Here is a 21,138-nt window from a genome sequence, read left to right on the forward strand (position 1 = left end):
ATCCTTTTCTTTGATATCCTGGGACCAACATTACCACAACAACTCTCTTCCGTTTGTACCCCCTCCCCCTCTCAGCTCCCCCTCAGCTGAGACTGTCCCATGTGATGGGAAAATAAGGGATCAGTCCTGTAACTGGATTGGGTCGTGCCAGCACTGATGGGAGTGAAAGCCTGTGTGCATTAATGACAGCAGCAGCTCTAGGACCCAGAGACATAGGGAGAAGAGATGAGCAGGTTATGTTTGTGCAGGGTGTGAATTACTCGTGGGAATTTTGCGCCACTGCATATGCACAGAATTCACGTCCAGCACAGAATTCTTTCTTTTTTTTTTTTTGCTTGAAGAAGATGCATTCTGCCTGGGAACTGCTGCAGTTCTGCCTTTCACCCACCAGAGGCCCCTGTTGCACCAGAACAGCCCACAGCCAGCTGGGTTCATCTAGCTGGGAAATTGTTGCCCTGAGCTATACCCCAAATGGGAAGAGAATTAGTGGGTGCACTCTTGGCAGAGTCCTGAGACACAGCTGCCTCTGGGGATGGGGACAGGGTGGTCATTCTCTGCTCGCAAGAGGATGTGGAATGGGCCCAGTCCCAGCCACTTCTGCCCCCCACCATACCCCAAACCTTTTCACCCCTCCAACTATCAGCTGCCGGTCTTCCCTCGCTGCTACCCCTTCCTGACTGGTAGAGAACCTCTAAGCTCTGGCCCCTTCTCTTTGCTTCTGAAAGTTGCCTTGCCCAGGACTTTGCTGCCTGTGTGAATGGCAGGTAGGGATGGAGAGCCATCACTTTTCGTGTATTTACTGAATATTCATCTAGTCACTGACACCTTGATTAATGTAGAGTTAAGGTTGCCCAGCAGTATGTTGGGCCCTGCCAGAATATCAAGTTCAGCAAAAGTCAAACCTCCAAAAACTAGGAAATACAGAGCTAATGTACACACCAGTGCAACCTTAACTCTACCCCCTGGAGCTAGCAATAGCCACTGGGCATTCTCTGCCTGTACTCCAGCTGCACTCCCTGTGTTAGATGTAGCTGCACTGAAAGGTAGAGGCATTAGTTAGAACAGCTTGGTGGAGGTGTGATTGTGATATGAGACGATCTGGGTCTGAGTCCCCCACGTGTGCGATGAAAGGAAAGAGATGCATGTGTACCTTAAGCTTCCAGTCTGTATCGTTTCTGCACTGAGCTGTGCATATTGTCGGGAGGAAACAGGGGACTGTTTGCCATGGGAATGGTCAGCAGTGAGATGGGATCTGAGAGTAGTCTGTGCTTAACGATAGGTAAGTGAATGTAGAATGTTAGCTGGAACTTCTGCAAGTAAGGATGAAAGAGTTGTAAAAAGGGGTGAAGAGGTGTTCAGTTGACCAAGTGTGTGGCTGTTTCTGGGGAGCAGGCTCAGTGTCTGAGTGTAGAACAGGTGTCAGTAGCTCCTGTTCAGTGCAGCTCACCTAAAACCAAATTCCATCTTAGCAAAGATAAAGTGCTTGATTCTGTGCCATGGTTGTCATTTTCCCTGGTACTTCAGTGATAGGCACTATCTCAAATGGCCGGGTGCACATAGGTGTGTTGTAGGAGTAAAGAAAGGGTCATTGCTCACATGGGTCAGAATTAGGATTACATTGGTGTGTACCTTATCTGTGCATCTCCTGATTATTACAAGTTTGAATACAGATAAAACCTCACCCCCAGAGATGTTCCAGTAAGCTTCCTTTTACAGACTAGTCTCCTTCTAGTCTGGTTCCAGCAATCACTCAGACCCCCTGTAGTTACTGTCCTTTGTCCCAGTTTCTTTCAGGTATCCTTTGGGGTGGAGCTGCTATCTCTTGAGTCAGCTGAAGACAAAATGGAGGGGTCTCCCAGGGGTTTAAATAGACTCTCTTGTGGGTGGATACCCCTCCCTCCCCCTGTGTAGAATTCCAGCTGCAAGATGGAGTTTTGGAGTCAGATGGGCAAGTCACATGTCCATGCATGACTCAGAACTTACAGGTAGCAGCCATTGTTTACATGCTACCTTGAGCGTCCTCATGTAGACTTCTTATGTGGATTGGAGCCTTCCAAGATCCATTGTCCGTTAAGGGCTTCTTAATTGGGCACTTAACTTGCAAATTCCTTTCTAAAGAAGCTGACCAAATGCTTTACTAAGGCTACTTAGAAATCAAGCAAGTACATAGCCAATATTCATAACTTCAAATACAATAATGACACATGCATACAAATAGGATGAATAGATTCAGTAGACCATAACCTTTGCAGAGATATGTTACATGGCATATGTAGCACAGAACATATTCCAGTTATGTCATATATACATTCATAAGCATATTTCCATAAAGCCTTATGGGGGGCACCGTCACAGCCTGTTCTATTCATTCCCTCTGGAGGGGGGTTGGGAGCCTGGCATTGGCCACTGAACTAGGTAGACCATTGGTCTGGGCTGTTCTTACGTTCACAGTCTCTATCAGGAGTATCTACTCATTTGGACTCACTGGGGAGCCACAGAAAGAAACAAGGTGCTGAGGCAAGAAGACCCAGTCTCAGAGCTCCTGGGGTCATGCTTGCCAAAAGCTAAAACTAGGCCCAGCCCATGAAAGGGGACACTCCCAGGAGAGACTGTATAAAGGCTGGAACATCAAACAACTTTGTAAACCTGAGACAGCTGCCTTGGGGACAATGACAGGGAGAATCCCCCAAACTGACTCCTTTGATTCTGCTCTTCGGTTCATAGAATCATAGAACTGGAAGGGATCTCGAGAGGTCATCCAGTCCAGTCCCCTGCACACAAGGCAGGACTAAGTATTATCTAGACCATGCCTGACAGGTGTTTGTCCAGCCTGCTCTTAAAAATCCCCAATGATGGAGATTTCACAACCTCCCTAGGCAATTTATTCCAGTGCTTATCCACTCTGACAGTTAGGAAGTTTTTCCTAAGGTCCAACCTAAACCACCCATGCTGCAATTTAAGCCCCTTGCTTCTTGTCCTAGTCTCAGAGGTCAAGAAGAACAATTTTTCTCCCTCCTCCTTGTAACAACCTTTTATGTACTTGAAAACTGTGATCATGTCCCCTCTGTCTTCTCTTCTCCAGACTAAACAAACCCAATTTTTTCAATCTTCCCTCATAGGTCATGTTTTCTAGACCTTTAATCATTTTGTTGCTCTTCTCTGGACTTTCACCAATTTGTCCACATCTTTCCTGAAATGTGGAGCGGAAGAATTACTTCTTGTGTCTTGCTTACAATACTCCTGCTAATACATCCCAGAATGATGTTTGCTTTTTTTGCAACAGTGTTACACTGGTGACTCGTATTGAGTTTGTGATCCACTATGACCCCCAGATCCCTTTCCGCAGTACTGCTTCCTAGGCAGTCATTTCCCATTCTGTATGTGTGCAACTGATTGTTCCTTCCAAAGTGGAGCACTTTGCATTTGTCCTTATTGAATTTCATCCTATTTACTTCAGACCATTTCTCCAGTTTGTCCAGATCATTTTGAATATTAATCCTATCCTCCAAAGCACTTGCAAACCCTCCCAGTTTGGTATCGTCCACAAGCTTGATAAGTGTAACAGAGAGACTCTGTTACTGGGAGGGTTTCACCATGTCTCGGAGGGTTACATCCTGGTGGGAGAGGGATAGGGCTGTACTGGAATAAGGTCACTCTGTGCTTCACAGTGTGGCAGAACCTAGAATGTCTCATAGACTCATAGACATTAAGGTCAGAAGGGACCATTATGATCATCTGGTCTGACCCCCTGCATGCTGCAGGCCGCAAGACCCTTCCCTGGACTCTACCGTTGAAGTCCCCAATCCTGTGTTTTAGTGACTTCAATCGGCTGAGACCCTCCTGCTAGTGATCCCTGCCCCATGCTGCGGAGGAAGGCGAAAAACCTCCAGAGGCTCAGCCAATCTACCCTGGAGGAAAATTCCTTCCCAACCCCAAATATGGCGATCAGTAATACCCCGAGCATATAGGCAAGAGTCTCTAGCCTGACCCTTGTTGGCCATTATGCTGTTCATGTACCATTGCTTGGTTTTCCTTGGCTACTATGTTTTATCATTAAACCATTCCCTCCATAAACTTATCCAACTTAATCTTAAAACCAGACAGGTCCGTCGCCCCCACCGTTTCCCTCGGAAGGCCGTTCCAATATTTCACCCCTCTGATGGTCAGAAACCTTCGTCTAATTTCAAGCCTAAACTTCCCCCCGGCCAGTTTGTATCCATTCGTTCTCGTGTCCACATTAGTACTAAACTGGAATAATTCCTCTCCCTCCCTTATATTAACCCCTCTGATATATTTAAAGATAGCAATCATATCCCCCCTCAGCCTTCGCTTTGTCAGACTAAACAACCCAAGCTCCTCTAATCTCTTTTCATACGACAGGTTTTCCATTCCTCTGATCATCTTAGTCGCCCTTCTCTGCACCCGTTCCAGTTTGAGTTCATCTTTTTTAAACATTGGAGACCAGAACTGCACACAGTACTCCAAATGAGGTCTCACCAGCGCCTTATACAACGGAAGCAGGACCTCCCTATCTCTACTAGATATACCTCGCCTAATACATCCCAAGACCGCATTGGCTTTTTTCACCGCCACGTCACATTGCCGACTCATAGTCATCCTGCGGTCCACAAGGACCCCTAGGTCCTTCTCCTCTTCCGTTACTTCTAACCAATGCGTCCCCATCTTGTAACTAAAATTGTTATTATTCGTCCCCAAGTGCATCACCTTACACTTTTTACTATTAAATTTCATCCTATTTCTGATACTCCAATTCACAAGCTCATTCAAGTCTCCCTGCAGAGTATCCCTATCCTCCTCCGAGTTTGCAACTCCTCCCACCTTCGTATCATCCGCAAACTTTATCAGCCCACTCTTGCAATCGGTCCCGAGGTCAGTTATAAATAGATTAAATAAGATGGGTCCCAAAACCGAACCTTGAGGCACTCCACTAGTAACCTCCCTCCAACCCGACAATTCACCCTTTAATACGACCCGCTGCATTCTCCCCATTAACCAATTCCCTATCCACCTCTGGATTTTCATATCGATCCCCATGTTTTTCATTTTAACCAATAGTTCCTCATGGGGTACTGTATCAAACGCTTTACTGAAATCCAGGTATATTAGGTCCACCGCATTTCCCTTATCTAATAAGTCCGTTACTTTCTCAAAGAAGGAGATCAGATTCGTTTGGCACGATCTGCCCTTCGTAAAACCATGCTGTAATTTATCGCATTTGCCATTAACTTCAAGGTCCTCAACTAGTTTCTCTTTCAGAATCTTCTCCAGCACCTTGCACACTACTGATGTTAAACTAACAGGCCTATAGTTACCCGGGTCACTTTTTTTCCCTTTCTTGAAAATAGGAACCACATTGGCTATTCTCCAGTCTAACGGGACTACCCCCGAGTTTACAGATTCATTAAATATAGTCGCTAATGGGCCTGCTATTTCCCGCGCCAATTCCTTCAATATTCTCGGATGAAGATCGTCCGGTCCACCCGACTTAGTCCCATTAAGGCGTTCTAGTTTTGTTTCTACCTCGGATGCGGTAATCCCCCATCCCGTATGCCCCTCTGTAACGGTGCTAGTATCCCTAATACCTTCATTGGCCTCATTAAACACCGATGCAAAATATTCATTGAGATATTGCGCCATGCCTAGATTATCTTTAATCTCCTCTCCGGCTATAGTCTTCAGCGGTCCCACTTCTTCTTTCTTTGCTTTCTTCCTATTTATATGGCTGTAAAACCTCTTACTGTTACTTTTAATTCCCCTCGCTAAGTCCAACTCTTCCCGGCCTTTGGCCTTTCTCACTCTATCTCTACATTCTCTGACTTCACTAAGGTAAGTTTCCTTACTGATCCCTCCCCTCTTCCACTCTTTGTACGCTTTCTGTTTTTTCCTAATCGCCCCTTTCAGCCGGTCGCTCATCCAGCTCAGTCTAAGTTTCTTGCTTAGTAATCTTTTTCCCTTTTTGGGGATACAGGCCTCTGACAGCTCTTGCATCTTTAACTTAAAGTAATCCCAGGCATTATCTGCCTTTAGATCCCTTAATACGTTTGCCCAATCCACTTCCCTTACCAGTCCCCTTAATTTGTTAAAATTGGCCTTTTTAAAATTATAAACCCTAGTCTTTGACTTAATTCTGGTACTCTTTCCATTTAGTTTAAAGCGAATTAGCTCATGATCACTGGAGCCCAAGTTGTCCCCCACTACCACTTCCTCAACAAGGTCCTCACTACTTACCAGAATCAAATCTAAAATGGCCTCCCCCCTCGTCGGCTCAGCTACCACTTGATAAAGGAATTGATCCGCAAGCACATCTAGGAACATCTGAGCCCTATTATTGCTACTAGCGTTTGTTCCCCAATCTATATCCGGGAAGTTAAAGTCCCCCATAATTACACAGTTTCTATTAGTATTTACCTCCCTTAATACATTAAACAATTCCTTATCCATATCCTGGGTCGATCCTGGCGGTCTATAGCACACCCCAAGCACTATCCCCGGAGAGGCTCTAGTAGTACTTTTACCCAGCTTGAGTATCGCCCAGACGGACTCTGTGTTATCTATTCCATCCACTATTATTTCTTTACAGCTTATTTCACTATTGACATACAATGCCACCCCCCCACCTTTACCTTTCCTAAACAGCGCATACCCCTCCATACCTGCGTTCCAGTCGTGACCGCCATTCCACCACGTTTCAGTTATTCCTACGATATCCGGTTTCAATTCTCGGACCAAGAGCTCCAATTCCTCCATTTTATTACCTAGGCTTCTCGCATTGGTGTACAAACAGCCTAATGTATGTCGTTTAGCCTGTCTCCCATTACTAGCACTGTATGTTGCGGGCCTCTTTGTGTTTGTCCCCCCTGTCCCTCCTATGTCCAATCTCATCTCCCCGGCTATGTCTCCTCTTATTACACTCAGCTTTTCAATACCGGAAACTGGCGTGGAGATTAACTGTGCATCTCCCAACCATCTCCCCAAACTTCCTAGTTTAAAGCTCTTTTGATAAGATGAGCCAGCCTCCCTCCCAGAAGTCTATTTCCTTCCCTACTCAGGTGAAGCCCATCCCGCGAGAACAGGTGTCTGTCCCCGAAAGCCTCCCAGTGGCCATACATCCCAAAGCCCTCCTTATAGCACCACTCCCTTAGCCAACTATTTATCCTCACAATCCTATCAGCCCTTTGCTGCCCTTCCCTCGGAACAGGCAGAATCCCACTAAAGATAACCTGAGCCTCTATCTCCTTGAGAGTCTTCCCCAGCCTGGCATAATCTCCCTTGATTCTCTCTAACGAGAACCTAGCCGTGTCATTCGTTCCTACATGAAGGATTATCAAGGGGTTCTTACCTGCTCCTTTTAGGATCCTTTTCAACCGCAGGTCCACATCGCGTATCTTTGCACCCGGTAGACAGCACACCCTTCTGTTCTCCGGGTCCGCCCTGGTCACAGGCCTGTCCAATCTCCTCAGTAAAGAGTCTCCAATTACATACACCTGCCGTCGCCTGGCAACAGTGCGATCTAGTAATCTAGTCTCCGATCCCTCTAGTCCTGACCTGTGTCTGCTCCTATCTTCCCTTATGCTCCCCCTTATGCCTTCCTGTATCCTCTGGTGGCCCATAATTGGTGCTGTCTCCATCAACTCCTCCCCCCTCTCTCTCGGACTAGCAGCTCTTCTCTTCTTCCTCACCCTCCCACCTTCAGTCACCACCTGCTGCCCCTCTACCTCGTTATCCAAACACCCAAACCTGTTCCTGAGTTCTATTCCCCCCTCACTGGCCCTCCTTTTCCTTGGCCTGCTTCTCACAGTCACATGCTTCCACTTCCCTGGATCTCCTCCTTCCATTCCCCTCTCGCTGTCATCTACTACTGCCTCCTCCAGCACCCTAGAGCCTTCCCCTTCAGCCCCGCCTTGCCCATCCTCCATCAGCTGCTCAAACCCCCGCCTAAACTCCACCAGGGTCTCTACCTGCATCTCCAGCCCCTTAATCGTTTCCTCCAGTAACACTATAAGGCGACACTTCATACACACATACCTTTGTTCCGGGTCTCCTGCTAGGACTATATACATACCACAGCTTCCACATGCAGCCATCTGCATTCTGTCTGCTGCTGCTTGGCTCATGGCTGCTGCAGTCTCTGCCCACAGCACCTGGGGACACAGGGCACAAGACACATCCCGCCCTCCTGCCTCCCCCTGCAAACTCCCTCTCAAACTCCCCTGTTAGCCGCCCTGTTGGCTGCCGCTGCTCGCAGCTGTACCGCTGCCTGGCTGGGCGGCCGCTTTTATGGGCCCCTTGATCACCCATTAGCAGGGAAAAATCTGGGGGGAATCGGCTTGTGGAATTGACAAAAGCCCTGTCTGAATTCTCTCACATTGCCCTTCTCACCCTGGCAGGCTACAAAATAACATCCACGTTTCACTCCAGATCATCCCGTCCTCCCAGCGGGGAGGAAATGGCTGCAATGGAGCTGGCTCTGGTAAGGGATTACCAGGGAGCTGGTGGTGGGTTCTGCTTGGAGGGAGAGGAGCAGTAAATGCATAGGAGGGTGGGAGCTGCTAGAGGTGGTGGGAGGCAGGAAATATCTAGGGTGGAGAAAGGGAGGGGACAGGATGTGAGAAACCTGCTGAGACTTGTGTAATCTAGGGTGTGATGGGTTGTCACCCCCGGGGTGCAGTCGGGGGGGGCTTCTGAGAACCGCTGTGCCCTCTAACCCTCAAGCTGGGCTGGCCCTTCTCACACTGCTTTGCTGGAGATTCAGCCAGCCTCTCCAGGCCCTGTTATCTCCCAACATGACAGCAGGTGTCGCCACACACCCAACTAAGCTACCTGAGTGCTTACCTAAGCCACTCAAGGACAGATAGAAGACAACAGCCAATTTCCCAGCTCCTCAACCTTGCACACCTACTGTAGTATAAATCCAGAATTATACCATCTTATACTGCATAGGGATCTGTATAATGTAAGCTCATTAATATAGTTTGTCTTTCCCTCAATATGGGAAAGATATGCACAACAAGCTTGTGCTAACCAAGCTGAGATTTTCCCCTGACACTTCACTCAAAATACACAGGTTAAGATAAAGCATAAAACAAGCTTATTAACTACAGAAAGATAGATTTTAAGTGATAGCAAACAAATCAAAGCAGATTACTTAGCAAATAACCAAAAATTCAAACTAAGCCTAACATAGTAGATGGATAGAATTTGAATTAGCAATTTCTCACCCTGACTGATGATACAAGCAGTCCACGAAGTTTCCATACACAAGCTAGAAATCCCTTTACCTGGGACCAGCACTTCCCCCAGTTCAGTCTTTGTTCCTCAGGTGTTTCCAGTTCTCTTGTGTGGGGAATGAGGCCAAGATATGATGTCACATCCCACCTTATGTAGCTTTTTCATATGGCAGGAACCCTTTGTTCCAAACTTAATTCCCAGTCCAGTTTGTGGAAAAATACAGGTACCAAAATGGAGTTCAGTGTCATGTGGTCTGGTCACATGACCTAACATGCCTTGCTGAGTCATAGCAGCCATTACTCATAGGCTGGCTGAAACCTTCACAGGAAGGCCAAACTCGTCCACAGTCCATTGTCTTTGTTGATGAGCCATCAGCACTGTCTGGCTTCTTCCCTGTTTGTACCTGAAAGGCTCGTTGTGGGTGTTACCCAGAGTAAGCACGTTAGAAATACAGATACATAGTCAATATCCATAACTTCAGCTACAAACATGATCCATGCACACAAACAGGATAATCATATTCAACAAATCATAACTTTTCCAATGACACCGCACATGACGCATCTTGCACAAAATGCATCATAATTATGTCCTAATCATATTGTAATCATACCACTATATTGAATATGGGGTGTAGTGTCAGACAGGGCCTAATTTCAAGGCGCAGGAGTTGGGAATGGAACTTCCCCTCTTTGTGGAACAGGAAATAACCCTCCAGCCAGGGCTGGGAAAACTTCCCAGACTCTCAGTGCTGGGGCCTGAATCCACTCACACTTCATTAGTTACCACCACCCTCAATCTTTGTGCCAACTGCAAACTTTATCAGTGATGATTTTATCTTCTCTTCTAGATCATTGATAAGAATGTTAAATAGCACAGGGCCAAGAACCAATCCTTGCGGGAACCCGCTAGAAATAAATCCACTCGACCACGGTTCCCCATTTACAATCACAGTTTTTAATCTATTTAATGTATGCTGTGTTTATTTTGTATCATTCTAGTTTTTTAGTCAAAATATTGTGCTGAACCAAGTCATACAGAAGTCTAGGTATATTACATCAATACCATTAGCTGCAACCAAACTTTTGATCTCATCCAATAAGGATATCCAGTTAGTTTGATAGGATCTATTTTCTCTAAACCTTTGTTCATGGGTATTAATTATATTATCCTCCTTTAATTCTTTATTAATAAATCCAGTATCGGCTGCTCCATTATCTTGCCCAGTATCGATGTCCCCGACTGACACTCTTGTAATTAGCTGGGTCATCTCTTTTATATTTTTTAAATATTGGCACAGCATTAGCTTTATTCCAAGCTTCTGGAATTTCCCCAGTGTTCCAAGTCCTAATTAAAATCAACATTAACAGTCCACCACGCTCCTCTACCAGGTCTTTTAAAACTTGTGGAGACAAGTTATCTGGACCTGCTGCTTTAAACATGTCTAACTTTAATAGCTGCTGTTTAATGTCCTCGTGAGTTATTGTTGGAATGGAAAGAGTGTCGTGGTCAACATCTTATGATACGAGTACATCATCTGTTTTTCTCCAAATCTAGGAGAGGAATATTTATTGAATGCTTTTACCTCTTCTGCATTATTTTTGATAATTCTTCCATTTCCATCTAGTAATTTACTACTACCATTGTTATGATTAATTTTGTACTTAATATACGTTTAAAAACTTCCTTCTTATTTTCATTGATTGATCATTGATTTCTGATAGCTTCCCTTACCAATTTTCTACAATTCTGACCTCCTAACTTATATTCTTTACTATTGACTTCCCCTTTCTTCCATATAGTTTATTTGGAGAGTGTTGGGATTCCTACCAAGGAGCCACCAGCAGGGTCCAGAGACAGCCCCATCTCCTATATCAGGCTCTGGCTAATAGGTATGTGATAACGTGAAAACCCTGCCTCAGTCCGTCAGCTGGGAGACACAAAGGTTCTCTTTTTCTACCCTCTGATGCCTCCTTGCTGCTCTAAGCAAGGTGGGGTGGGACTCGGTTAACATATGCCTCCTGGAACTTCCATTTACCTGGTACTGCTGTTCCGTGAATAGTGGATCGATCTCACAGCGTCTATCCTGGCTGTAGTGTAGACCTGCCCTTAATAGCCCATTTATTTATGTTCACCTCCTTGACCCTCCATGCATGTTCCAAGCTAATAAGCAATTTTCTGATAATGACATTTTATCTCGAGCGAGTATAAAATTGCCCACAAGACATGATACTAAGTCCTAGATCATAAAATCAGGTCGGGGTCAACAGGAGTGAGAGTTTGGAGAGACTCTTGGCCCCACTCTCCCCATCTGCAGCAGCCACAAGCTGTCTTCCCTCCAGGCTCCTTGGATCTTTGAGCCTGTCCCTCCTGACGTTGCGTGGCCCAGTTCTTGTTTCTTACCTTCTCCTTTTCCGGAAGAATTAGAGGCTGTTGTTCCTGAATTTTAGTGTTTAATTCCCCAGCCTTCTCCACACACTGGGGGAGTTTAATTCTCCCTCCCATTGCACCTGAGTCACTAGATTTCCTAATTCCCCAGAATATGCTTTTGCGATATCACAGTTCTGGGACAGCTAAGCCTCTGACCTTCCTCCATGGTCTGCTCAAGGAATGGCCTCTCAGGTGTCAGGCCTCTAGCCAGCCCCTCTCTATGGGTAGGGACCCACATGCCTCTCCTTTTTGACCACGTTTGAGGATTGCAGCTTGTCCTCCACTGTGTTCACTGGATTAACATCCAGTTGCTGTGCTTTGCTTTCTCTCCAAGGGTTGTGAGCAGTGTGTGTGTGATAGAGGTGGGAATTTTGGTGATACTTGTATGATGCCAATACACACCTCAGTTTCCCTCTGTGATTGGTATTGCTATGATTAGAAAGAGCAGGAGACACGAGGTGTTTTGTCACGTAGCTGTCATGGGGTGATATGAATGGGTCATTAAGGACTGGCTGGGACCAACCTACATCAATGGAATACCCGACAGAGACAAGGGAATAATTGTCACCTGTCCATGGGAGGATCTCCGCTTGGCTGAGTGAAGCATACATGGGCTCGTTATGTTTCTGGGAGCAGGAAGAACTGGGCTCGCAGACGCAGGGAGCTCTACCGGAGCGAAGACAAATGGACAGGTACAGTGAATGGAAACCAAACTCTTTTCTACAGCAGCATGGCTCCAGGGCATTGGCCAGTATGGACTATATTGTCTTCTTTGCTTCTCTGTGCTAAGCTAAGGACTTTCCAATGCTGTGTTTTGGTTGACTAATAAACCCTGCTATGTTTTAAATGTCTGCCCAGTGTCAAAGCACAAACTTGCTCTGTGCGTTGACTGAAGAACAGTCTCTGAACAGGAGTGTAGTTCAGCTGGACCTGCTGGCAGAGCTCACAGGTTGAAATAGGAGTGTTGAAACCAGAGGCTCAGTCTCAGGTGCTGAAGCTACATGGCCTATCCTTGTGGAAGAGTGGGACCCCTTGGGGGTCTAGTGCACTCAAGGGGCACCTCCCAAGGACTGTTTAAAAGCCAGGGCATTGCACAGATCCTATGGATCCATGACAGTGTCAGTGGGCCTTATGGGGAAATGATATAAAGCAAGAAAAGCATTAGAATGCATATTTACCATCAGTCCTCCTGGGAATCCCCGATCATTTCCAAAGTGTCTTAAACCCTTCTTTAAAAGCTTACCTCTTGGTAATCAGGTCATGTCAGTTTGTAGCCCCAAAAGACCCCCCTCAGTCAGCTCAAATTCAACTATTTCCCCCCAAAAAGTCTGTCGTCTTCAGTCTCCTGAAAGAGGTAAAATCAGTCACTGCCCCTTTCTGTATGGGGCAAAGCTTCAAAAGATGGAGTTCTGTATAACCAGCTTTGAGATCCAGCCTTAGGCCTGGTCCCCACTTAGTCCGGACTTCGGACTAAGGTACGCAAATTCAGCTACGTTAATAACGTAGCTGAATTCGAAGTACCTTAGTCCGGACTTACCGCGGTCCAGACGCGGCCGGAAGTCTCCCCCCGTCGACGCCGCGTACTCCTCTCGGCGAGCTGGAGTACCGGCGCCGACTGTGAGCACTTCCGGGATCGATTTATCGCGTCTTAACCAGACGCGATAAATCGATCACAGAACATCGATGGCGTGCCGCCGGACCAGCCGGTAAGTGAAGACTAGGCCTTAGTGATACCAGATTGCACAGGAACCCATCCCTCAGCCCTCCCCAGTATCATCTGGCCCATCTTAGCATAATGGTCTGTGAAGTGTTCATGCTTTCAAGGGCTGGCTCAGAGATACAGATAACAGTCATAAGTAGGGCCAGTGTTTGCTGGCAACGAAAACAGAGTAATTGACAAACATGAGCAATATATAATCCTTTACAGCCTGAAAGTGCATTGCGGGGGAGGGAACAGGAGCCAGCTGTGTGGGGGAGATGGGGCCCAGACACTGGGCAGTGAGAGCCTAGATCTGGCTGTGTGCTGGGGAGATGGGACATGAACCAGCTGTGTGCAGGGGAGATGTGCTGTTGATGCAGTCGAGAGCAGGTGCAAGCACGGTCCGCTCTGCAGTATGATGAGGGAGTCTGGCGTCCCACTGCCAAGTGCCCTGCCTCCCAAGGGGAAGCTCCACAGTGTTTTTTCTGAGCCCAGACTTGCATGAGGAGGGAAGAAATCGGCAGCAAGTCTCAAAAGCAGCCAGCCCCCAGCCTTTGCCCTGTGCCCTGGGGAGGAGTCAGGTGTCTCCAGGCAGAAAGCTGGGGTTTGGGACCCTGCATCCCCACAGCTATTCTGGATATGAAGGGTGATTCCTGAAATTACGAGTAATTTCAGGGAAAAATACAGTAATAGCAATTTCTGGAAAACACTGGCCCTAGTCATAACGTTAAATACAATAGTCTCAAGATATAGACCTGTGTTCATCAGATCTGTCCCTCTGCCTTCACATAGTTCACTCTGCTGGTGGGTTCTACCTCTTCCCCCATTCTGTGTCTGTCTTGTCTGTTTAGACTGTAAATTCGTCAGGGCATGGGCCATCTACTAATCCGGGTTTGTATTGTGCCTAGCACAACGGAGACCCACTGTTAGTTGGCTCTTAGGCACTAAGGTAATGAATATGATTTATAATAAGAACTCTCCTGCCATTTAGAGCCAAGGAAGCCGACCTTGGGATGTTACTGCTTAAAAATGAGCTGGGGTTAAAACTATGGACTATTCCTTGTGACAAGTATCCCACAAATTCCATGGACCTTCCTTGTTTTCTTTGCCTTCCCAGGGTTTCCAATGTCCAAACCTGATGTGATCTCACAGCTGGAATGAGGGGAACAGCCGTGGGTCTCAGACCTCTATGGCTCTGAAAAAAGTGCTCCCGAGAGCTGACTGCACAGGTGAGGAATTGGATAAACCATCTCAAAAACTGTCCATGAATACAGGAAACATTTGGGATGCCCTACAAAGACTCGCCAAGTTGTGAGCTCGCCAAGTTCAGGATTGTTCCCTGCAGATGTGGAATCATTAGGCAGATGTCATTCATGGCTTCCTACCTATCCTGACTGACAGTTGGCAGCAGCTCCCTCCCCAATCGCACTTTCCCCTGAGAGTTCTGGTGAGTTGCACACCCAGAACTGATCCCTTCCTCTCTGTCCTCTGGGGAAGGGTTTGGGGAAAATCAGCTCCTGATAGGTTTGATCTCTCCCGCACATACTTTGGTTTGTTCATCCCTTTTTCCATTCCTCTCTCTGAGATTTCCTTTCTCTCTGGTGCAGGGAGTGACCTATGTCTGGATTCTCTCCGTCTCCCATCAGGTGACGGGATGGTGAGTGAGAACGAGGAGACACCCCAGCAGGAAGATGCTGAGCAAATAGAACCACATGAAATATTATCAGGAAGATCCAAAGGGAATGATTCCGGGAGTTGTGCACTCCCAGAAAAAGCCTGTGAGACTCAGCACAGGCCAGAAGAAAACTTCAGTAGCCACTCAGATCTTATTACACACGAGAGCATCAACTTGGAAGATACATGCTACATATGCCATGAGTGTGGGAAAAGCTTCAATGGGAGCTCTGACCTTCTCACACATCAGAGAATCCACAGGGGAGAGAAACCCTACACGTGCTCTGAGTGTGGGAAAAGCTTCAATCGGAGCTCACACCTTACCAGACATAGGAGCATCCACACAGGAGAGACGCCCTTCACATGCGCTGAGTGCGGGAAAAGCTTCAATCGGAGCTCAAGCTTTATTAGACATCAGAGAATCCACACAGGAGAAAAACCCTACACGTGCTCTGAGTGTGGGACATGCTTCAGTTATAACTCAGTCCTCATCTCACATCGGAGAATCCACACAGGAGAGACACCCTACATGTGTTCTGTGTGTGGGAAAAGCTTCAATCAGAGCTCAAGCCTTATTAGACATCAGAAAATCCATACGGGATGGACACCCTACACATGCTCTGAGTGCGGGAAATGCTTCAGTTATAGATCAGCCCTTAGCACACATCAGAGAATTCACACAGGTGACAAACCCTATGGATGCTCTGAGTGTGGGAAACGCTTCATGGATAGTTCAGCCCTCATCACACATCAGAGAATCCACACAGGAGAGAGACCCTATATGTGCTCTGAGTGTGGGAAAAGCTTCAATCAGAGATCACACCTTATTAGACATCAGACAATCCACATAGGAGAGACGCCCTACACATGCGCTGAGTGTGGGAAAAATTTTAAGCAGGGCTCTGCCCTGATCACACATCAGAGAACCCACACAGGGGAGGTGCCCTACAAATGCTCTGAGTGTGGGAAACACTTCAGTTATAGCTCAGCCCTCATCTCACATCAGAGAATCCACAGTAGAGAGACGTCCTACACGTGCTCTGAGTGTGGGAAAAGCTTCAATCAGAGTTCAAGCCTTATTAGACATCAGACAATCCACGCATGAGAGAACTGTAATAAATGCCTTGATTCCGGCTGGCAAAAGATTTTGTTTTTTTAAAAAATCACAATTGCGAATTCCCACATAGCGACCTTTGCACCATCTGCACCGTGGTCTCTCAGCTCCCCTAGATGAGTTGCCTGCTTCTGCCTTTTGCAGCTCCCCGTTCTTTGGGGTCAGTCCTGTGATTTTTTTTCTATCAACTCTTCCTTTTGAGTCATGGGACTGTGTGTCCCTTCAGCCAGGAATGTTCATCAGCTCCAGGTGGGGGAGAGAGGTTTGATCCCAACAAGCTACACTGAGGCAAAAACTACCTGGGCCTGACATCGACTAGGACTGCATATGGTGTTGGCTGCTCAAGTTAGTGATCTTGGTGTAAAAAGACAATTATAGTTGTAGTGCAGATGTAGCCCAGGTGCGGTGATTGGCATTAGTTTTCCCCGTGACCTGACCTAAACTCCATCACTTTTCCTAGTCTAAACAAACCCTGAGCATCACGGTTATACTGTCCTCCCATTTCAAAGCAATTGTTAGTCATCAACAAATTGTTTCGTTCCTAGTTGCTCTGATGTTGCTTCAGGTTGTGCTGGAGAGCAGATATTTTTACTACCGCTTTTCTCACTTAAAATATATTGAACTATAACAAAGAGCAGGAACAGGGCAGGGATAGGGAAAAATGTCATTTCACCCTCTGTAACAACAGAAGAAGGGGTAAGTCAGAGGGATTCCCTTATTCCCCATCACCATCCCAATCCCCCTGTTGTTCAGTTGGTTAGGTCAATATTTTTTCTAAAGGGCTGGGAAGAGGATTCCCTAGTAAATGACTTGGAACTAGGCAAAATACCCATGCATTGGGTTCCCAAAGCAGTTGTGGCCCAGGCCCTGCAGGAGGTCACTCCTGAAGTGATCTCCTCCCTAATCAGGTGTGTGTTGCCTGTTATTTGGGAAATGCAATCCCTATCTAGGTAGCGATGGGGAAAATGGAAGTGACGTTTCTGTTCAGTCACCCCTGGAGATGCTGCAAATACGTAGGAAATGAAATCCGTGTTGAATGTGATATAGCTGCAGAAAGATACCTATTTCCAATAGATACCTGACATTTGGTGTTTTACAGGGATTCTAAGCCACTCCTGAATTTAGTCCCTAATTTGAATCTGTGCCACCAGATAAAGGAAATAAAAGGGTATATTTGGGGGAGTTATTCTTCACTTTCACTACTGATATACTGTGTGGTTGGTGAAGAATTCTATGACGGAGAAGTGTAAAATTACTCCAAGAAAGGGCAAAGATTGGACAAGAACTCAGGTAGAAACTGCAGGTACGAGTAGTTGATTTTCACCCTAGAGATGGAAGCTATGGTGACCTGTGGCCCAGGTAAACTATTTTTAGAACGCTGCTCCCTAGTTAAATGGTATTGATCATGGTCCTAAAGGATGCCATGATTAAATTGGGAACAACTGTTTTTTACCATTTGGATCCAAACTTTCATGAAGCACAGAGAGAAACAGCTGATTCCTTCAGAGCCATTCCATGAATATGGGTCCCAATCTGACTGACTTGCTGGACAAGAAGCACTTCCATGCTGGGCAAATGATGGTAGCCAATGAGGGAATGTATCAGATTCCAAGTTCAGACTGCAGGATACATGAATGTTGAGTCCAGAGTCTGGTTTGGTCTCTTAGCTTTGCTATTAAGTCATGCATTTATATCACTTCTCCACCTGCTGCTACTTTGAAAGATTAGAAAGTGTGAAAATAGAGCACAGGTGCTTTTTCTCATAATACAACTTTCCCACGAAGTATGAGACCCCCTTCCATCCACACGTATGGGAGAAGAGCCAGGGAGAAATGAGCTCACAGAAATGGAAGGCTACTAGGTTATTATAGAATGTGACTTCACACAAAGCTCACTGGATGGAAATGGGAATTAAGAGAAAACTGCCCTATAGGTTTATATTTTGTAATCTTTGAATAAATTATTACCAGCAACAATTAAATTAAACATGAAGTTAATTAGTGTAAAATAAGAGGCTGATTATGTGATAACTTTCAGTGTTACAATATAATTCAGGTTTTCTTCTAGTTCTCTCCCTGCCCCCTCCTACTATATTGGAAATGGTGGCTAATCCTGAAAAGTAAAACCTCACCCCAAAGGAATTTGAGTGGGGGAACATGTGAGAGAAATAGCACGTATGAAAATAGAGACCCAGTGTAGACGATAATTATTTCTATTTCAAATGGAATTTATTTTGATAACATTTAAAATAAATTTTCTGTTAAGAGGAAAATTGCTTGAGACAAGATGTGTAACCTTTTACTGAGGTAGAGGGTAACAGCCACAGAGTTCCCCAGTCCGCTTGTTTGCTAAACAAAGACACATCGGTCAGGAGAGGTCAGAATTTAAAATGGTGATGGATGCATGATGATTAATTTTTGCAACCAGTTATTTTTATAGGTGCTGAGGCCCCTTTTCCTTTGGAGGAGGCCAGCTGTTAGAGCCCAGCTATTTAACCCTCAGGCCTGGCCATGGAAACCTCCCCATAACTGGCCTTATGTTTCTTTCATGTTTGATACCTTTGGGGTTCGCATGTCCACACTACATGTGGTTTACGGCAGCAGATACTTTGAAAAAACTGCTGGCTTAAGCAGTGCTATTCCAAACTGACGTTGGCCCAAACTCTGCCTCACTTCATCTAGAGTGGGACATGTCTGTATCGAAGGATCAGTTCACACCTGATTTGCCTAGAGACCTCATGGGAGGTGTGGTAAGGTGGGGTAAGCTGGAATCTACAACAATAAAGTAAAAGGTAAGGGTGGAAGTCCTTCAGCTTTCAGATCAACAAGCCTGTTTTGTTCATTCCCTCTGGAGCATCTGGCACTGGTCACTCTCAGCAGCATACTGGGCTAGATGGCCCATTGGTTTGACCTACTACCCTGTTTCCCCGAAAATAAGACATCCTCCGAAAATAAGGCCTACTTACAGTTTTGCCTCTCGTTGTAATATAAGGCATCCCCCCGATAATAAGACCTCCCCGATAATAAGGCATCCACCGATAATAAGGCATTTTTCATTTCTGAAAAATAAGACATCCCCTGAAAATAAGACCTAGCGCATCTTTGGGAGCAAAAATTAATATAAGACACTGTCTTATTTTCGGGGAAACAGGGTATGACCAGTCTTGCGTTCTTATGTAAGTCGTCTAAGAGAGACTGACTGCCAGGATCCCAGGACTGATCCCCTCTGGGGAATGAAGCACAACAGCGACAGGCTATGCAGCCTTCACCAGTCTCCCTGTACCTGAAAACCCTGCAACCGGAAGTGCTGGGCCACCTATGCCATTACCTGATTCCTCAACTGCAGCTACAGTTCCTACTCCATGTGAGTCCAAAGCTGAAGAGCTGCAGAGATCCAATCCCTTGTAATCTTCGACATTTATTTTCCTTTTTCTATTTTTGTCTATTGTTTTCTTATGGACATGGAGCCTTCCAGCCTTTCTATTCGATTGGGGTGTGACAGTGTGGTTCAGTGGGGGTGAGTGTGTGAACACCTCTGAAATCTACACAGGGAAGATGCTAAGAATAGTTCCTTAAATCTTAATAGCCTTAAAACTCTGCCCTATGAAATGACCGCAGGCAGCTCCTTTCCCTATGGAAACGTTCAAAAGAATTGAGCTGTCAGATGTTCATTGTTCAGCGAGAGCTGTTTGAACTTCTTTTACTGCTGTCTCTGTAAGGTCTATCTGTGTTTTGGGGCGAGAGGGCGAGGAGAAATATTAGCAACGCAATAGTGAAATCTAAGGAGAAAACTAATTTGCTTTGAGGTCGTGGGCTAAATGGAAGCAATAATTTGGTATCGGTACTGAAATATTCAGCTGGCTAAATCTGGGATGTACTGCCTGGGTGAAAATCTCTGACTGGCCTTTCAGCATCACTAAATATGAACCTGCCTCCTTGGGTTGCTGTTTTAGGATTTATAAGGGTTTGATTTTCTCCTGTATTCATCTGATGGTTTGACTAAATTGATGACTTGATTCCAACGCAATATCCTTGTTAACTCATCGATTTACTGATTTGACCTGAACTTTATCATTGTATTGTTTAATCCTTCGTTAGCTGAGTAGTATTTATAGTCATGTAGCCTTAGTGATGTGTGTTCTTGGTTTTATTTGTTCATGTTAATAAAAGATGTAAGTGGGATATTGAGTCATTTCTTTCAATACGCAACAGGGGCTGGAACTGTGGAGAATGTGAGCGGAGATCAGCCACTCCCCATCTGAGCCTTCTCAGAGTCCTCTAAATTAACACTTTATTTCCTAAAGGGGAGCAATGGAGGCGGCATCTATCTTCGCTCCAGCTGTATCCGGGTGGGGAGGGAGAGCTCAGCCCATCACAAGGGAAAATAAGCTCCCTACCCAGGCTCGCAGAAATTCGGGGAGGGGGTGCAGTGTGTCTGAGCGAAGAGAAATCAGTATGGTGGGGCTGATCTGAGTAGGGGTCAGCGATCTTGCTCTGCAGTCACTGTCATGGCCATGCCCAATCCTTACCCCAGTCTGGTTTGCCCAGGGGTTGGGCTCGTCAGGCCAAGATGGGGTTGGAAGGGCTGTAAAAGGGAGTGAACAGCTTGTCGATTTCAGCCAGCAGGGTGTCGGTAGCGTAAATGTGTGTGTGTTAACGGGACGTTGCTGAAAGAGAACAGGATGAAGGTGATGCTGGCAACTGTAACTTTAGCTCCTGCTTTTCAGAAGATTGAGTTTTGCAGCTGTAGAGGTTCTGCCAGGGGCTGATATTGCACCAGACAATCTTAACTCCGCATTGAGGAAGTGTTTTGCCCGTTAATTAATACTGCTCCCTCAGTACTAACTGGGCTGTGAGGCTGACCCCCGAGCTAAATGCTTAGAAAGAAAACAATGAAAATATCCACTGTCTGACTCATTTAAAACAAGTCATGTCCCTCCTGTCCGCACTGGCAATGGTGAGAGGAAACCAAG

At 46.0% G+C, this 21,138-nt stretch overlaps 1 protein-coding gene across 7 annotated transcripts in view; it reads left to right on the forward strand.

Moving 5' to 3' along the window:
* Nucleotides 1–20,347, forward strand: part of LOC128828965 (zinc finger protein 501-like) — a 29,411-nt gene extending 9,064 nt beyond the window's left edge. The window contains exons 2-6 of one of the 7 annotated variants that reach the window (XM_054014016.1): nt 8,409–8,491; nt 11,052–11,141; nt 12,227–12,371; nt 14,496–14,607; nt 15,025–20,347. In XM_054014016.1, the coding sequence (XP_053869991.1) occupies nt 14,568–14,607; nt 15,025–16,157 (1,173 nt within the window). In that variant the 5' untranslated portion in view covers nt 8,409–8,491; nt 11,052–11,141; nt 12,227–12,371; nt 14,496–14,567 and the 3' untranslated portion in view covers nt 16,158–20,347. Of the gene's footprint in view, nt 1–8,408; nt 8,492–11,051; nt 11,142–12,226; nt 12,372–14,495; nt 14,608–14,985 lie in introns of all 7 variants that reach the window. The other 6 variants (XM_054014010.1, XM_054014012.1, XM_054014013.1 and 3 more) reach the window with 6 other exon arrangements.
* The last annotated feature ends 791 nt before the right edge of the window (nt 20,348–21,138 follow it).

Source organism: Malaclemys terrapin, chromosome 25, assembly GCF_027887155.1.
Source record: "Malaclemys terrapin pileata isolate rMalTer1 chromosome 25, rMalTer1.hap1, whole genome shotgun sequence".
Classification (NCBI taxonomy): Eukaryota; Metazoa; Chordata; order Testudines; family Emydidae; genus Malaclemys; species Malaclemys terrapin.